This window comes from Coregonus lavaretus, assembly GCF_964263955.1.
Source record: "Coregonus lavaretus genome assembly, contig: SUPER_35_unloc_2, whole genome shotgun sequence".
NCBI lineage: Eukaryota > Metazoa > Chordata > Actinopteri > Salmoniformes > Salmonidae > Coregonus > Coregonus lavaretus.
This window is the reverse complement of record NW_028167180.1, coordinates 2,770,027-2,787,480: the sequence shown is the minus strand read 5'-3', so window position 1 is coordinate 2,787,480 and position 17,454 is coordinate 2,770,027. Positions and strand designations below refer to the sequence as shown.

General features: G+C 41.8%; 1 protein-coding gene and 1 long non-coding RNA gene across 2 annotated transcripts in view; both read left to right on the top strand.

Annotated features, from left to right (window-relative positions):
• Nucleotides 1-17,454, top strand: part of LOC311110135 (interferon-induced very large GTPase 1-like) — a 68,922-nt gene that overhangs the window by 44,953 nt on the left and 6,515 nt on the right. Inside the window, 2 exon segments of the mRNA XM_084188699.1 lie at nucleotides 9,552-9,821; nucleotides 16,045-16,314. Of these exon segments, the coding sequence (XP_084044825.1) occupies nucleotides 9,552-9,821; nucleotides 16,045-16,314 (540 nt within the window).
• Nucleotides 1,027-2,983, top strand: LOC311110146. The gene is made up of 3 exons (XR_014610683.1): nucleotides 1,027-1,115; nucleotides 1,357-1,470; nucleotides 2,901-2,983. It is a non-coding gene; the product is annotated as an uncharacterized lncRNA (long non-coding RNA).

Genomic DNA, 17,454 nt, shown 5'->3' with positions numbered 1-17,454 from the left:
TCACTTTATTTTACTGTATATATAGCCTCCCTACTGTCACTTTATTTTACTTCTGCTCTTTTTTTCCTCAACACTTTTTTTGTTGTTGTTTTATTCTTACTTTTTTTGTTTAAAATAAATGCACTGTTGGTTAAGGGCTGTAAGTAAGCATTTCACTGTAATGTCTGCACCTGTTGTATTCGGCGCATGTGACCAATAAAATTTGATTTGATATACAGCAGAGGCAGCTTTATTGATGCTATCTCCTTTTTGAAGTAGTACACTGGTTGATCCCTCCCGATGACCCGACTGGACACAACAGGGTCACCAGGAAGAATAAGCCAATGAAGGTGGAAGCCCCACACAGTTGAATACGTTGAAATGGTGGAACCGCTGCTCATGCTAATACAGCCTTTTGGCCACTAGAGGCCTCTATCATTCTCTATGGTTGGGGCAGGTTGGGACTAGCCGGGATACAGTTTATGTCAGAATTGACCAGGATAGACTTTTCCTAGCAGGTTAGGAGAAATACTCCGCAGGTTAGTATAATTAACGTAGTAGGTTGGGAAAATTAGGTTCAAGTTAAGTAAAGGGTTAACTAAAATACAAAAACAAACTTTTAACGTCAATTTGACAAACTGTGCACCATCTAGCCATGCCCAGGTTGGGGCGGATTGGTGTCCTGCCTAGGCATAATACAATTTCCTAAAAGAGGACTGACACGAAAAAGACAACTAAATAACATAATTACATATTCACTATGTAATTATGCTACATTGCTAGGTTAAATCTTTTTTTATTGTTTTATAATAATAATAATAATTTAAACAAAAAACATTCAGCCTTTACTGCTTTTCACAATTGTATTCGGCACAAAATGCTTTACAGAATATCATTATAATATATAATATAATGGTATTTACTCTTCTTATTTACAGATTGATATGGGACCAGACCAGTCCTCTTCAGGATTGTGAAACCACCTCTCTGAGAGTTATAATGAGTTGCTAAATGGCATATTATTATAATTATTATTATCATCTGGGGGCTAAGGGTGGTGCCATCCCTAAAGAAAGACAGAAGGATGGGTCACCAAACAAGGATCTTGATGAGACCATGGACCCTGATATGAAGAGGTGTGTGTGTGTGCGCGCACAACTGCTTGTTGAAGACTTTTAGATCTGTATCCTGTTGAAAAGTAATGCATTTTTAGAAGGATACTGAGTTACTGCATAGTACATTTAACAGAAAATATGAATGATTTGGTAAGTGTAAATGACTGAGGACAAACCAAGTCCAAAGGTAGTTCACTTCTGTAATGCTGCATGTGATTTTAGTATTTACTAAAGGTGCATGTCTGTCTTGTGTTATTTGCAGTGTCCATCCAGAGATAGCTGAGTCTGTTTCCTCTGGTTATTTATCAATGAAGATTGGTACATCAATGGTTCACTCTCTTCATGTCAAAGAGGGGGCCTCTTCACAAAGAAAAGGGTGAGTTTCTACATGTTACCAGGAAATGGAACAGTTATGTAATACATGTAGTTGGCTAGAAGAGGAGAAGCTGCAATTCACATTACCGCTAACATTCATATTTAGAACCATCTCTGTAATTAAGTGATAATGCCCGAGGCTACTGTAGGATATGAGGAAGCGCTGTGGGACTGAAGTTTTCAATGAAAATATGTAAATCATTATTTGAATATGTTGGTAACCCATCTCTATAATTAAGTGATAATGCAAGAGAAGCCGGTGTTTGGAGGATATATTGGCACGGATGTTGTTAGGCACGAAGACCGGCTTTGAGGGCATTATCACTTTTATACAATGGGTTACCAACATATTCAAATACTGATTTACATATTTTCCCCCAAAAAATTATTTTGATGAATTTATTCATACTATTTCATCCTGCCACAAGATATAGTCCCGGCACAAATCTAGGATTGCTACCCAACCCGGCTGGTCATTCGTTCTATTGGTTCGGTTGCCAGAGACACGACCCAGTCGTTCAGTCTTTTTGTTCTGTACCTATGGACGCGACCCAGTCGTTCTTTCTAAATGTTCCATTGCCATACTGTCTGGCAACGCTTTTATCCTTTGCTTGCTAGCTAGCCAACTACGGCTAACTTACAGTCACGTCAAACAGTGCAGCCAAAATAACAACAGTAGCTGCATTTGCATTTGTTTAAGCTGTTTTCTAGTGACATTTATTCGGATCAATCCATAACAATGAGCTAATGAGCTACTGTTTTACCTTTTTTCAATTGACATTTCTTTGTATATATCCATAAAAATGATGCCAGCTGATTCATGATTTCGAATGACTCGTCCCGACTCCCGACACGTTCATTACTATGGGACAGCAGGAGATTGAATTTGAATATTGAAACAATGTTGCAAATGTCGGAGAGACAGACAGCTAGGTTTATACAAATCTCCACTGTTGAAAACGAAATGTTAGTCTAAAATAAATGTGAGATAATGTCTACATGCTTTTTATAGTGGAAATCAAGTTTATACATTGCCTGGCTGGGCTGATGAGACAGTGGATTGCGCAGTCAGATGGAACAGAGTAAATAGGCATTTTAATGTCAAAGATTTAGCCGGTGGCAACTTGTGGAATAGACACCAGATGGAATGCAGTTTTTACCAATCAGCATTCAGGATTAGACCCACCCGTTGTATAATTTAGTAATAACCACCTATAAGTGTAATTCTTTAGTTATCACATGGTTTTTACTTTTTCATGTTAATGTTGCAGTGTAGAATAAACTTCACATAAAATATTCTGTTCATCAATATATTAGATAAAGGATCAGAATAATTTTATGTCTGTAGAAATGATTTAAACTAAAATTATGAATTATGACTCAATATTCAATGTTGTATTATGTTGCATGACTCTCTTGTGCTGCTTGCAGGTCCCAACCAGAGATAGCAGAGTCTGTTTCATCTGGTTATTTATCAATGAAGAGTGACCAATCCATGGAACCCCCTTTTAATTTGAAAGGGTAATATTTTACATAGTCCTTTGAGCCTATGTCATAATAATAATATTTTCTTAATTATTTGTGACTTAAGGTGAGACAAAAATGCACATAATGATGAGTAGGTTAACATGAGTTATATTATCAGGCCATTATGTGTTAAACTGAATGGGTCAGGTTCTTTTGATCAATGTATTTGATGAATGTTATTTTCCAATTCCCAACCAGGCCAGGAGAGGTACCCTGTGATATCTGCTCTGAGGTCCAAGCTGTGAAGTTCTGTCTGACCTGCACTCAGTCCTACTGTGAGACACACGTTAGGAAGCACTACACAGTACCTAAACTACAGAGACACACCCTGGTGGAGGTGACTGGAGACCTGGAGGAGAGACTCTGTCAGGAGCACCACAGAGCTCTGGAGGTGTTCTGCAGGACAGACCAGAAGCTGATCTGCAGTCTGTGTGTAGTAACAGAACACAAAGGACATGATGTAGTCTATGAAGAGATAAAACAAGCAGGAAGACAGGTATAGTTTATGCTTTCTTCTCCCCTTTATCAGAAAACATACTTACTTTCCTCTGTTGTCATCATTGTCCAATACAAAGTAGTGCAACTTTTTTTGCATCCCACTATACAAAATGTTTGTTTCTCCATAAAATACCACTTGTTCTGAAAACTATTTCATATTGATGATTTCATGGAAGACATGTTGCTGAGTGTTCAGTGACAAAGCACAAAGGTCATGACCTGATCATTGAAGAGATAAAACAAACAGGAAGACAGGTAGTTGATTCCCCCCCTCATTATACCTGAGTATACACTGAATATACATGGCCAAAAGTATGTGGACACCCCTTCAAATTAGTGTATTCGGCTATTTCAGCCACACCCGTTGCTGACAGGTGTATAAAATCGAGCACACCGCCATGCAATCTCCATAGACAAACATTGACAGTAGAATGGCCTTACTGAAGAGCTCAGTGACTTTCAACGTGACACCGTCATAGGATGCCACCTTTCCAACAAGTCAGTTCGTCAAATTTCGGCCTTTCTAGAGCTGCCCCGGTCAACTGTAAGTGCTGTTATTGTGAAGTGGAAACGTCTAGGAACAACAATGGCTCAACCGCGAAGCGGTAGGCCACACAAGCCTACAACAGAAGGGGACCGCCGAGTGCTGAAGCACGTAGAGCATAAAAGTTGTCTGTCCTCAGTTGCAACACTCACTACCGAGTTCCAAACTAACTCTGGAAGCAACGCCAGCACAAGAACTGTTCGTCAGGAGCTTCATGAAATTAGTTTCCATGGCAGATCAGCCGCACACAAGCCTAAGATCACCATGCGCAATGCCAAGCGTCGGCTGGAGTGGTGTAAAGCTGCCATTGGACTCTGGAGTGGTGGAAACGCATTCTCTGGAGTGATGAATCACGCTTCACTATCTGGCAGTCCAACAGACGAATCTGGGTTTGGCGGATGCCAGGAGAACACTACCTGCCCGAATGCATAGTGTCAACTGTAAAGTTTTGTGGACGAGGAATAATGGTCTGGGGCTGTTTTTCATGGTTCAGGCTAGGCCCCTTAGTTCCAGGGAAGGGAAATCTTAAAGCTACAGCATACAATGACATTCTAGACGATTCTGTGCGTCCAACTTTGTGGCAACAGTTTGGGGAAGGCCCTTTCCTGTTTCAGCATGACAATGCCCCCGTTCACAAAGCGAGGTCCATACAGAAATGGTTTGTCGAAATCGGTGTGGAAGAACGTGACTGGCCTGCACAGAGCCCTGACCTCAACCCCATCGAACACCTTTGGGATGAATTGGAACGCAGACTGCGAGCCAGGCCTAATCTTCCAACATAAGTGCCTGACCTCACTAATGCCCTTGTGGCTGAATGGAAGCAAGTCCCCGCAGCAATGTTCCAGCATCTAGAGGAAACTCCATATTAAATCACATGATTTTGGAATGAGATGTTCGACGAGCAGGTGTCCTAATACTATTGGCAATGTAGTGTAATTATTACAGAAGATTTGCTAATACTGTTAATTCAAGTTCATGCTACAAGCTTTGTCATTTCTTGTTTTGCAACATAAACATTTAGTTTTTTCAATGAAAAGATTGTTTCTTACTCTGTTTCCACTGCTGAAGACTTTTGATGGAGAGCAACGCCAAAGGCCAGAGTCAGTCGACGGTAAGTGCATGTACAATCAATAATGAATTAACCCAAAAGTTGTTCTTTGAGATCTTTAGTGATAGCTCATAACTTGTGAACAATGATGTACATAACGTTTGTAAAAAAGTATTTAAGATATAATTTTTTACTCCTATTCTGATATAAGTAAATTAGTATGCATTTGTGGTTCCAATTAAGTCTGTTTTTTTCTCTCCAGTGCTGCCCCCTCCTGGGAAGATCCAGGTCCTGTCAGTGAGATCAGACTCCGTGTCTCTGAGCTGGGGTTCTCCTGAGGGGCTGAAGGCACCACACAAGTTCAGAGTGACCTGGGGCTGTGACCTGGGGGAAACGGACTCATCAAAAGTGAAAGGCGGGTATCATCTTAAAATAAGCAGTCTCCAACCTGGTGAAAAGTACCAGTTCAACGTGGCTACAGAGGGAGAAGATGGAAGACAAAGCAGATGTGTCTCAGCATCCCTATCCACAGGTAAAGAGTTTTGTTTTAGTCATGTTTTACTGACATACTTTGTTGTGTTTTAAGAGCGATATTGTTATGGACTCATCTGTCAAGGAAGATCTTCTTACAACAAATCTTGATTTTTGTTCCAGTGGTTCCACCCAGAGACTTAAAGGTAGACCATTTGAACCATACCTCCTTCACTCTCCACTGGTCCAAGGCTGAAGGAATGGAGAAAGTCCCACAACGCTTCCTCATATCCTACTGCAGCCCAGGAACAGACCTCCATGCAGAGAATACTAAAGACTGCCACAAAACATTCTCAAACCTGCAGCCTGTTACTGAGTACACCGTCAGCGTCTCAACTGTACTGAAGAATGGGGAAGAGAGTGAACCTGTCTCTACAACTATCTGCACTAGTAAGAGATCTCCTCACCTTATTACAGTTCATCATCTTTACCAGAACAGACATTTTGCTATATTACAAATCAACTTCTATTGTGACTTCTGTTTTTAGCTTATTTCTTCCCACATTATAAGTGATTGCAAAGACATGTTTATCCCTGGCCTTATTCTACATTTTCTCCTTTAGCTCTAACAATAATGTATTTTCCCTTAGTACTTCCTGCTCCAGACCAGATTAATGTTGACTCAGTGCACACCACATCAGCTACTGTTAGCTGGAGCCAGCCACCAGGATTGGACCAAACCCAACATCATTACCAGATCTCCTACCACTGTCCAGGGACAGAACCACACATCACTAACACATCTTCACACAGTATCACTCTCTCTGACCTGCAACCTGCTACTGAATACTCTGTCACTGTCTGCACTATGCTGGAAAATGGAAAGCAAAGTCAACTGGTGTCTACAACCCTCACCACAGGTAAGTACCCTACTAAAGTATTACAGTGGCTTGCGAAAGTATTCACCCCCCTTGGCATTTTTCCTATTTTGTTGCCTTACAACCTGGAATTAAAATCGATTTTTGGGGCGTTTGTATCATTTGATTTAAACAACATGCCTACCACTTTGAAGATGCAAAATATTTTTTATTGTGAAACAAACAAGAAATAAGACAAAAAAACAGAACTTGAGCGTGCATAACTATTCACCCCCCCACCCCCCCCAAAGTCAATACTTTGTAGAGCCACCTTTTGCAGCAATTACAGCTGCAAGTCTCTTGGGGTATGTCTCTATAAGCTTGGCACATCTAGCCACTGGGATTTTTGCCCATTCTTCAAGGCAAAACTGCTCCAGCTCCTTCAAGTTGGATGGGTTCCACTGGTGTACAGCAATCTTTAAGTCATACCACAGATTCTCAATTGGATTGAGGTCTGTGCTTTGACTAGGCCATTCCAAGACATTTAAATGTTTCCACTTAAACCACTCGAGTGTTGCTTTAGCAGTATGCTTAGGGTCATTGTCCCGCTGAAAGGTGAACCTCTGTCCCAGTCTCAAATCTATGGAAGACCGAAACAGGTTTCTCTCAAGAATTTCCCTGTATTTAGCGCCATCCATCATTCCTTCAATTCTGACCAGTTTCCCAGTCCCTGCCGATGAAAAACATCCCCACAGCATGATGCTGCCACCACCATGCTTCACTGTGGGGATTGTGTTCTCGAGGTGATGAGAGGCCAGACAATTTCCTTGATGGCCAAAAAGCTCAACTTTAGTCTCATCAGACCAGAGTACCTTCTTCCATATGTTTGGGGAGTCTCCCACATGCCTTTTGGCGAAAACCAAGCGTGGTTGCTTATTTTTTTCTTTAAGCAATGGCTTTTTTCTGGCCACTCTTCCGTAAAGCCCAGCTCTGTGGAGTGTACGGCTTAAAGTGGTCCTATGGACAGATACTCTAATCTCCGCTGTGGAGCTTCGCAGCTCCTTCATGGTTATCTTTGGTCTCTGTTGCCTCTCTGATGAATGCCCTCCTTGCCTGGTCCGTGAGTTTTGGTGGGCGGCCCTCTCTTGGCAGGTTTGTTGTAGTGCCATATTCTTTCCATTTTTAATAATGGATTTAATGGTGCTCCGTGGGATGTTCAAAGTTTCGGATATTTTTTTATAACCCAACCCTGATCTGTACTTCTCCACAACTTTGTCCCTGACCTGTTTGGAGAGCTCCTTGGTCTTCATGGTGCCGCTTACTTGGTTGTGCCCCTTGCGTAGTGGTGTTGCAGACTCTGGGGCCTTTCAGAACAGGTGTGTATATATACTGAGATCATGTGACACTTAGATTGCACACAGGAGGACTTTATTTAACTAATTATGTGACTTCTGAAGGTAATTGGTTGTACCAGATATTTATTTAGGGGCTTCATTGCAAAGGGGGTGAATACATATGCATGGACCAATTTTCCGTAATTTATTTCTTAGATTTTTTTGAAACAAGTTATTTTCTTCATTTCACTTCACCAATTTTGACTATTTTGTGTATGTCCATTACATGAAATCCAAATAAAAATCCATTTAAATTACAGGTTGTAATGCAACAAAATAGGAAAAACGCCAAGGGGGATTAATACTTTTTCAAGGCACTGTATGTCTGTTGTCAAACTGACTAGTTGTCAAAATCACTGTAATATTCATTAAATAATCATAATGGATTTGTCAGCATGCAATGTAAAGGTACAGTATCTTCCCTGAGGAGATATATATGATGGTGAATTCCCCAGATCTCATCGTGCTCTTAGGTGCTAAAATCAATCGAATGTATTTTTTATCATATTTGAATTCATGCTTTCCTCCATTCCTGTTAGTCATTATGTCAAGGAGTTGATCTGTCTCTGCTTGCTTAAAACTTTATCAGTAGTACAGTGTAAAACACTTATTGTGTAGAGGATTCCTAATCACACCACTCTTTTCATTTATGTTTAAGTAATAAGGCATGATAACCTGGGGACTATAGTGTGAGTAACTCTTGACTAAGTGCTGTTCTTAGGAGGGTGACATTCATGATAATTTCCGGTTTCGAGGGTCTTATTGCTTTTATAAAACAGTTTCCAACATATTAAAAAAAGATTATCAACATGTTTTCATTAAAATTATTATCCGTTTTGCTAATTCTTTACATACTGTACATCTAGCAAATTCGTAACATATAATGTGAAGTTTTAGCATTATTTTGGTAAGACAGCTGTGTATTGTGCCATTTCACAAGGTGTTGCTGAACTCATGAGTGGCATGATTGTCCATGTTGAAGTGGGCCTACAGGCGTATTTATTTGTCTAAACAGCTGTGCTTGGCTGCATCTCACTGTAATAGGCTGTAGGCTATGTTTTGGCTCTTTGGATCTCCATTCACCTGTTGTTTACTGCGTTTGTTTACTGTTAATCTAACTAGCCTGAATATAGATGGTGTCATGCCTTTATCGATCTGACATTAATGTTACTTGGCCTACTACTTGTTACCCCTGTTTTGTTCTGTTCCCATTCATTCGTTCACATTTGCAGTTGTGTTGGTATTCTAAGCCAAACTTTTCAGTATTTTTCTTTGCATGCGTGAATAACTAGGATACTACTTTCAGCATTTAGTTAGCATTATTTTGGTAAGACAGCTGTGTGTACGGTGCATTCACATAGGCTGTTTTTAATAGGTGAATTACCCTATCTATCTTGCAGCCTGTATTCTTTACCAAAACAGCATTGCTGTAGGGCGCTGTCCATTGTGCTGATACAGAACAGCAGAGAGGCTAAAGATTTCAAAAGCATGCAATGATCTCAGAGTCTCGACATTTTAACTTTGTTTGTGGTATAGCGTGATTATATAAGTAGAATTCAATATAATTCCAATGCAAGAAACTCTTTATTTTTGTTACGTTACAAATCCAATGTTTGTGTAACTTCTGTTTTTAGTATATTTCTAACCCATAGAGGAATTGCAACCTGGCCTTTTCTACTTTTCAACTACTATTCAACCTTTTCCTCGTGTAGTTCATTTCTGGAGTTGTGTATTTTCCCTTAGTACTTCCTGCTCCAGACCAGCTGACTGTTGACTCAGTGGACACCACATCAGCTGCTGTTAGCTGGAGCCAGCCACCAGGATTAGACCAAACCCAACATCATTACCATATTTCCTACCACTGTCCAGGGACAGAACCAAACATCACTACCACATCCTCACACAGCATCACTCTCTCTGACCTGCAAGGTGGTACACAGTACTCTGTCACTGTCTGCACTGTGATGGAAAATGGAAAGCAAAGTCAACTGGTGTCAACAACCCTCACCACAAGTAAGGAAATACCCTACTTAAGGATTATTTCTAGTGTCACATTTTTTCAAATCACTCTAATGGATTTGTCAGCATGCAATGTATCACTCTTGAAAATATAGTCTGGGCAAAAGCCAGTTGTTAGTTATCCTCCTTGCCTCTTCTTGTAAAGTTGTATTTTGAACCACACTTTTTTTTACAAGCCCCAGGTGTGTTGGTCTACTGCTGTTGACTTCTTTATCTTCTAGAAGTCCTGCTCACTGATGGCTGCATGGTGCATTGTCTTGTCTTTCCCCTGTCACTGCAGTTGCTTAACGGTGCCCACTACGATGTTGTTGGATGTCGTGAACTCTGAGTCTTTCATTTGACACCAGGAAAGGCTCAGAGGGGGGGCGTTATGTAGCGGTTTAACTCAGCACAGAGACCCGTGTAGCTGCTCAGCCCGTACATTTAACCCTTAATATTCCTCACAGTGCCATAAAACTCCCACAGAATATTATTCAACCCTTCTTTTGCAGTTGTCTCAAAAGAGAAAGTTGTCTCCTTTTCACATAGCCAGTCCATGAAACATCTCAGCCCAGTTTGTCTACTTGACTGTGTTGGCTTAATTATGGCTCTTTTCCAGGGGGTTATGTAGCACTATATTGAATAAATCCAATATGGTATCTACTTATGCACTCTAATATAGAGCTCTTACCAAATCAATCCTTTCTGGAATGAGCAGAGAAAAGGAAGAGGGGGGGGGGGGGGGGGGGGGGGGGAGGGGGGGGGAGAATAGTTATGCACGCTCAAGTTTTCTGCTTTTTTGTTTCACAAGAAAAAATATATTGCCTCTTCAAAGTGATAGGCATGTTGTGTAAATCAAATGATACAAACCCCCCCAAAAAAACAATTTTAATTCCAGGTTGTAAGGCAACAAAATATGAAAAATGACAAGGCGGGTGAATACTTTCGCAAGCCACTGTAGCTGTGGTTACATAACCCTTTATCTCCACCTGTGCGTGCCAGTTGGTTATTTTGGGATTTCCTCCCCCTCCCATATCCTGTTCCCACCATACTTTTAAATCCATGTCTCCCCAAATGTTAAAATTAATTATTTACATTTACATTACATTTACGTCATTTAGCAGACGCTCTTATCCAGAGCGACTTACAAATTGGTGCATTCACCTTATAGCCAGTGGGATAACCACTTTACAATGTTTTTGTGTTTTTTTATATTTTTTATATTTTGTTTAATGTATTTTTATTTATTTTTTTGGGGGGGGGGACTTCTCCATGTTTTGTTTGTGTTTGTAGCAGCTGCACTGCGCTGGTCTATGAATTAATAGAATTCTGAGTGTTTACAGGTTTCCAAGGTGAATTATTAGTTTCATGTTCATTCTCTAGGCTAGCCTGCTATGGCACGGTGGAGATCACAAAATAATTGCAACAGTAGGCAGGTTTGCATTGACACCATTGTCTTATGTCAGATGGCGTCACTCCTACGAGACGCTTGTCCCTCAATCGATCAGTGCAGGTAGAATCAACTCGCTATCTGACATGAGACAATGCGTTGATCCGTGTTTATTCTACAAAAGCAATGTCGCAAATGAAAACATTGCGACATGTGTAATGGAAACAGCTATAGGAAAATTTTTCTAAAGATCGACAACTTCTGTATCCGTTCGACGGGTGGATTTTTATTTTGTCTAACTTTCTTTATTGCAAAACATTCTAATTGAAACTGTGTTTTTGGGAAAAAATAATGATTGCAGAATAAATTTGAAGGTACGCGGGGCACATGATGTCATCGCATAACTATGAAGCACCGTCTACATTTAATTCTAAATGCTTACTGCTAAATCCATTTTTCTATAAAAATGTTTCTTTGCAGGACAAGGATTGTCTTAACTTTCAAGAATGCCTGAATTGCTTCACTTTGCTTTTCTGGTTGGATGGTTGCAAGTTTCAACATCCAATTATTTCAGATCTACGCTACAGGACTGCAATTTTCACTGATATAAATCCTATTAAATTACTACTATTTCTATTGCTATTCTATGGTTTCACTATGGTATATAGACTGTGATAATTATTAGAAAATATTAGTCAATTCTTGCATTCTATCCATGCTGGCTTTAGTGGGCTACCTGAGACATGAAACAGATATGTCGAAAGGGCATACAATTCTTCAACCAATAACATTTTACCTAGCTTGATAAGCTAGCTAACATTGCTAATAATAAAGTTAGCTATATGCCTAACATTGACAATATGGTCAAACTAGCTACATTATACATATTGACAAGGTTGTAGTTGTCAAATGTTTTCTTTGTTGTCATCTTTTGGTTGAAAAGTTAAAAGGTCAGTGGTGAAACATCACAACTCAGCAACTCGGGCAGTTTCCCCACTTGTAATTCCAACATGGAGGGTCATTCAAGTAAAACTTCCCAGTCGATACAAGGAATTTCCAATAACTATGATAGCATGGAAACACGGCATTATTCGTTTTTTACTACAATATTTTGTTTTATATGTGACGTCATTACGTAAAGCTGGTTTTATCAAGACAGGGTCGTTCAATGGAAACGCACCCTAGCAGGCACTTGTCACATCTATTTTCTATGCAAACTTTCTAAATGTTGTCAAAAAATCACTGGACAAGTTAATGGAAATGTAGATACTGTTGCACAGGTCGTAAAGGCAGACAAAAAGGTTTACATTTACATTTTACATTTTAGTCATTTAGCAGACGCTCTTATCCAGAGCGACTTACAGGAGCAATTAGGGTTAAGTGCCTTGCTCAAGGGCACATTTGCGTCATTTAGCAGAGTTACAAATTGGTGCATTCACCCTATAGCCAGTGGGATAACCACTTTACAATATATATATATATATATAATTTTTTTTTTGGGGGGGGGGTAGAAGGATTACTTTATCCTATCCCAGGTATTCCTTAAAGAGGTGGGGTTTCAAATGTCTCCGGAAGGTGGTGAGTGACTCCGCTGTCCTGGCGTCGTGAGGGAGCTTGTTCCACCATTGGGGTGCCAGAGCAGCGAACAGTTTTGACTGGGCTGAGCGGGAGCTATGCTTCCGCAGAGGAAGGGGAGCCAGCAGGCCAGAGGTGGATGAACGCAATGCCCTCGTTTGGGTGTAGGGACTGATCAGAGCCTGAAGGTACGGAGGTGCCGTTCCCCTCACTGCTCCATAGGCAAGCACCATGGTCTTGTAACGGATGCGAGCTTCAACTGGAAGCCAGTGGAGTGTGCGGAGGAGGGGGGTGACGTGAGAGAACTTGGGAAGGTTGAACACCAGACGGGCTGCGGCATTCTGGATGAGTTGTAGGGGTTTAATGGCACAGGCAGGGAGCCCAGCCAACAGCGAGTTGCAGTAATCCAGACGGGAGATGACAAGTGCCTGGATTAGGACCTGTGCCGCTTCCTGTGTAAGGCAGGGTCGTACTCCGAATGTTGCAGAGCATGAACCTGCAGGATCGGGTCACCGCCTTGATGTTAGCGGAGAACGACAGGGTGTTGTCCAGGGTCACGCCAAGGCTCTTCGCACTCTGGGAGGAGGACACAACGGAGTTGTCAACCGTGATGGCGAGATCATGGAACGGGCAGTCCTTCCCCGGGAGGAAGAGCAGCTCCGTCTTGCCAGGGTTCAGCTTGAGGTGGTGATCCGTCATTCATACTGATATGTCTGCCAGACATGCAGAGATGCGATTCGCCACCTGGTTATCAGAAGGGGGAAAGGAGAAGATTAGTTGTGTATCGTCAGCGTAGCAATGATAGGAGAGGCCATGTGAGGATATGACAGAGCCAAGTGACTTGGTGTATAGGGAGAATAGGAGAGGGCCTAGAACTGAGCCCTGGGGGACACCAGTGGTGAGAGCACGTGGTGCGGAGACAGCTTCTCGCCACGCCACTTGGTAGGAGCGACCGGTCAGGTAGGACGCAATCCAGGAGTGAGCCGCGCCGGAGATGCCCAGCTCGGAGAGGGTGGAGAGGAGGATCTGATGGTTCACAGTATCAAAGGCAGCAGACAGGTCTAGAAGGACAAGAGCAGAGGAGAGAGAGTTAGCTTTAGCAGTGCGGAGAGCCTCCGTGACACAGAGAAGAGCAGTCTCAGTTGAATGACCAGTCCTGAAACCTGACTGGTTTGGATCAAGAAGGTCATTCTGAGAGAGATAGCAAGAGAGTTGGCTAAAGACGGCACGCTCAATAGTTTTGGAAAGAAAAGAAAGAAGGGATACTGGTCTGTAGTTGTTGACATCAGTGGGATCGAGTGTTGGTTTTTTGAGAAGGGGTGCAACTCTCGCTCTCTTGAAGACGGAAGGGACATAGCCAGCGGTCAAGGATGAGTTGATCAGCGAGGTGAGGTAGGGGAGAAGGTCACCGGAGATGGTCTGGAGAAGAGAGGAGGGGATGGGGTCAAGCGGGCAGGTTGTTGGGCGGCCTGCAGTCACAAGTCGCAGGATTTTATCTGGAGAGAGAGGGGATAAAGAAGTCAAAGCATAGGGTAGGGCAGTGTGAGTAGGACCAGCAGTGTCATTAGACTTAACAAACGAGGATCGGATGTCGTCAACCTTCTTTTCAAAGTGGTTGACAAAGTCATCCACAGAGAGAGAGTAGAGGGGGGGGGGGGGGGGGGATTCAGCAGGGAGGAGAATGTGGCAAAGAGCTTCCTAGGGTTAGAGGCAGATGCTTGGAATTTAGAGTGGTAGAAAGTGGCCTTAGCAGCAGAAACAGATGAAGAAAATGTAGAGAGGAGGGAGTGAAAAGATGCCAGGTCGGCAGGGAGTTTAGTTTTCTTCCATTTCCGCTCCGCTGCCCGGAGCTCTGTTCTGTGAGCTCGCAATGAGTCATCAAGCCACGGGGCTGGAGGGGAGGACCGAGCCGGCCGGGAGGATAGGGGACACAGAGAGTCAAAGGATGCAGAAAGGGAGGAGAGGAGGGTTGAGGAGGAAGAATCAGGAGATTGGAGGGAGAAGGATTGAGCAGAGGGAAGAGATGATAGGATGGAAGAGGAGAGAGTAGTGGGAGAGAGAGAGCGAAGGTTGCGGCGGCGCATTACCATCTGTGTAGGGGCAGAGTGAGTAGTGTTGGAGGAGAGCGAGAGAGAAAAGGACACAAAGTAGTGGTCGGAGACATGGAGGGGAGTTGCAGTGAGATTAGTAGAAGAGCAGCATCTAGTAAAGATGAGGTCAAGCGTATTGCCTGCCTTGTGAGTAGGGGGGGACGGTGAGAGGGTGAGGTCAAAAGAGGAGAGGAGTGGAAAGAAGGAGGCAGAGAGAAATGAGTCAAATGTAGACGTAGGGAGGTTGAAATCCCCCAGAACTGTGAGGGGTGAGCCATCCTCAGGAAAGGAGCTCATCAAGGCGTCAAACTCATTGATGAACTCTCCAAGGGAACCTGGAGGGCGATAGATGACAAGGATATTAAGCTTAAATGGGCTAGTGACTGTGACAGCATGGAATTCAAATGAGGAGATAGACAGATGGGTTAGGGGAAAAATTGAGAATGTCCACTTGGGAGAGATGAGGATTCCTGTGCCACCACCCCTCTGACCAGATGCTCTCGGGGTATGCGAGAACACATGGTCAGACGAGGAGAGAGCAGTAGGAGTAGCAGTGTTTTCAGTGGTAATCCATGTTTCCGTCAGCGCCAGGAAGTCGAGGGAATGGAGGTTAGCATAGGCTGGGATGAAGTCAGCTTTGTTGGCAGCAGAACGGCAGTTCCAGAGGCTGCCTGAGACCTGGAACTCCAGGTTTAGACAAACCCCAACTGTTACAAACCAAATCCTAGCACAGTAGCATGGGATTGTGGGGAATAATGCCGCATTCACATAGTCGGAACTAGGAACCTCTGAGTTAAAATGAACGTGGAGCTTCCTATTGGTTGATTCATCTTTCTGCAACGAGTTAGCAAGTCGGAAATGTCCAAGTTTCCTACTTCCGACTAGCACATGAATGTGGCTTTACTCTCTGCTATCAACCAATCAGCATCCAGGATCCAAACCAGTTTTATAGTTATTTATTTTTGCAAACACTATTACTAAATGAATATAGCAGAAACCCTTAATTTTTGTTACACTACAAATACAACTTCTGTTGTGACTTCTGTTTTTAGCTTATTTCTTCCCATATCAAAAAGAATTGCAAGCTAACCTTTTCTACTTTTCAACTACTATTCTACTTTTCCTCCTGTAGTTTATTTCTGGAGTTAAACTGTAGCACTAACAGTAATGTATTTTCCTTTAGTACTGCCTGCTCCAGACCAGCTGAATGTTGACTCAGTGAAGAACACATCAGCTGCTGTTAGCTGGAGCCAACCACCAGGATTGGACCAAACCAAACATCATTACCAGATCTCCTACCACTGTCCAGGGACAGAACCACATATCACTTCCACATCTTCACACATCATCACTCTCTCTGACCTGCAGAGTGGGACTCAATACTCAGTCACTGTCTACACTGTGCTGAAGAATGGAATGCAAAGTACACTGGTGTCAACAACCCTCACCACAAGTAAGGAAGTACACTACTTAAGTATTGTCTGGGAAAAAAACGGGTTAAATCAACTATATTTAAACATAATTTGTCAATGTATTGTGACATGGAATCTACATGGAAAATACATTGGATTTGAAAAACGTAATCAACAATGTTGTTTTCAGGAGAAAAATTATACCACAGGATTGTCATCATGGTAACCAAATTTCAACATAGAAAAACCTTTTGTAAAATATGTTGAATTTGTACCTTTTAAAACAATGTTGGATCTTCAATGTAATATCCACTATCAGAATAAATAAACAATCGGCTGGGCAGCACCTCCTACTGGAGAATTGATCTACCCTTTTGTTTCCCAGGGTTTTAACCTTCTTAGCTATGATATTTGTCACTGAACAAAACATAAAAGTAAAAAAAATAGGACTAAATCACATCAAACTTTATTTAAAGCGAATTTAACGTTTGATTTAGTCATGTTCTTTAACTTAGATTTTTGGTTGAGATGGAGACGTGAATCCAACACATCAATGATTAATTTGTAGACAAACTGGAATTAAACCAAGACAGTGGCACAGATGGAACTATCCAGGCAGAAGATAAATCACCTTGAAATATTGCTATTTGATTGCGTTGACAACCAAACACAATTCCATATTCCTTTTGAAATACAATAAATAGCCTATTAACTTGACGTCTTTAACTCAACCAAAAACAAAAGTTAAAGGATGGGATTAAGCCATTTGTTCAAATGGAACTAGTTACGTCTCCTTTAAAGCTAGAATCCTTAACTGAAACAATAACAAAGCAGACCAGCCCGCCTCAGTTTAAGTAAAAAGCTGAGGGATGGGCCTGGAGAAATGTAACCACTCAAATTCATAGACAAAGCTATGGCTGCAAGGACTGACTATCCATGAAATCAACATTATAGACAATGTTTTGAGGCTATACAGAGTTTGTTTACATTTAAATTGCTTTCAAACACTGGAGTAAAACAAGCTAATATTTTGGGTTCTTATGGGGTACAACAGTTTAACTAAGCTTTTGATGCTTTTATAATGTGTATTCTTCAAAAATCAATGGGTATATATAATTACTTTAAAAGTCCCAAAATGGATGTAGCAACTAAGGATTCTAGCATTAATGTTGATATTTGGT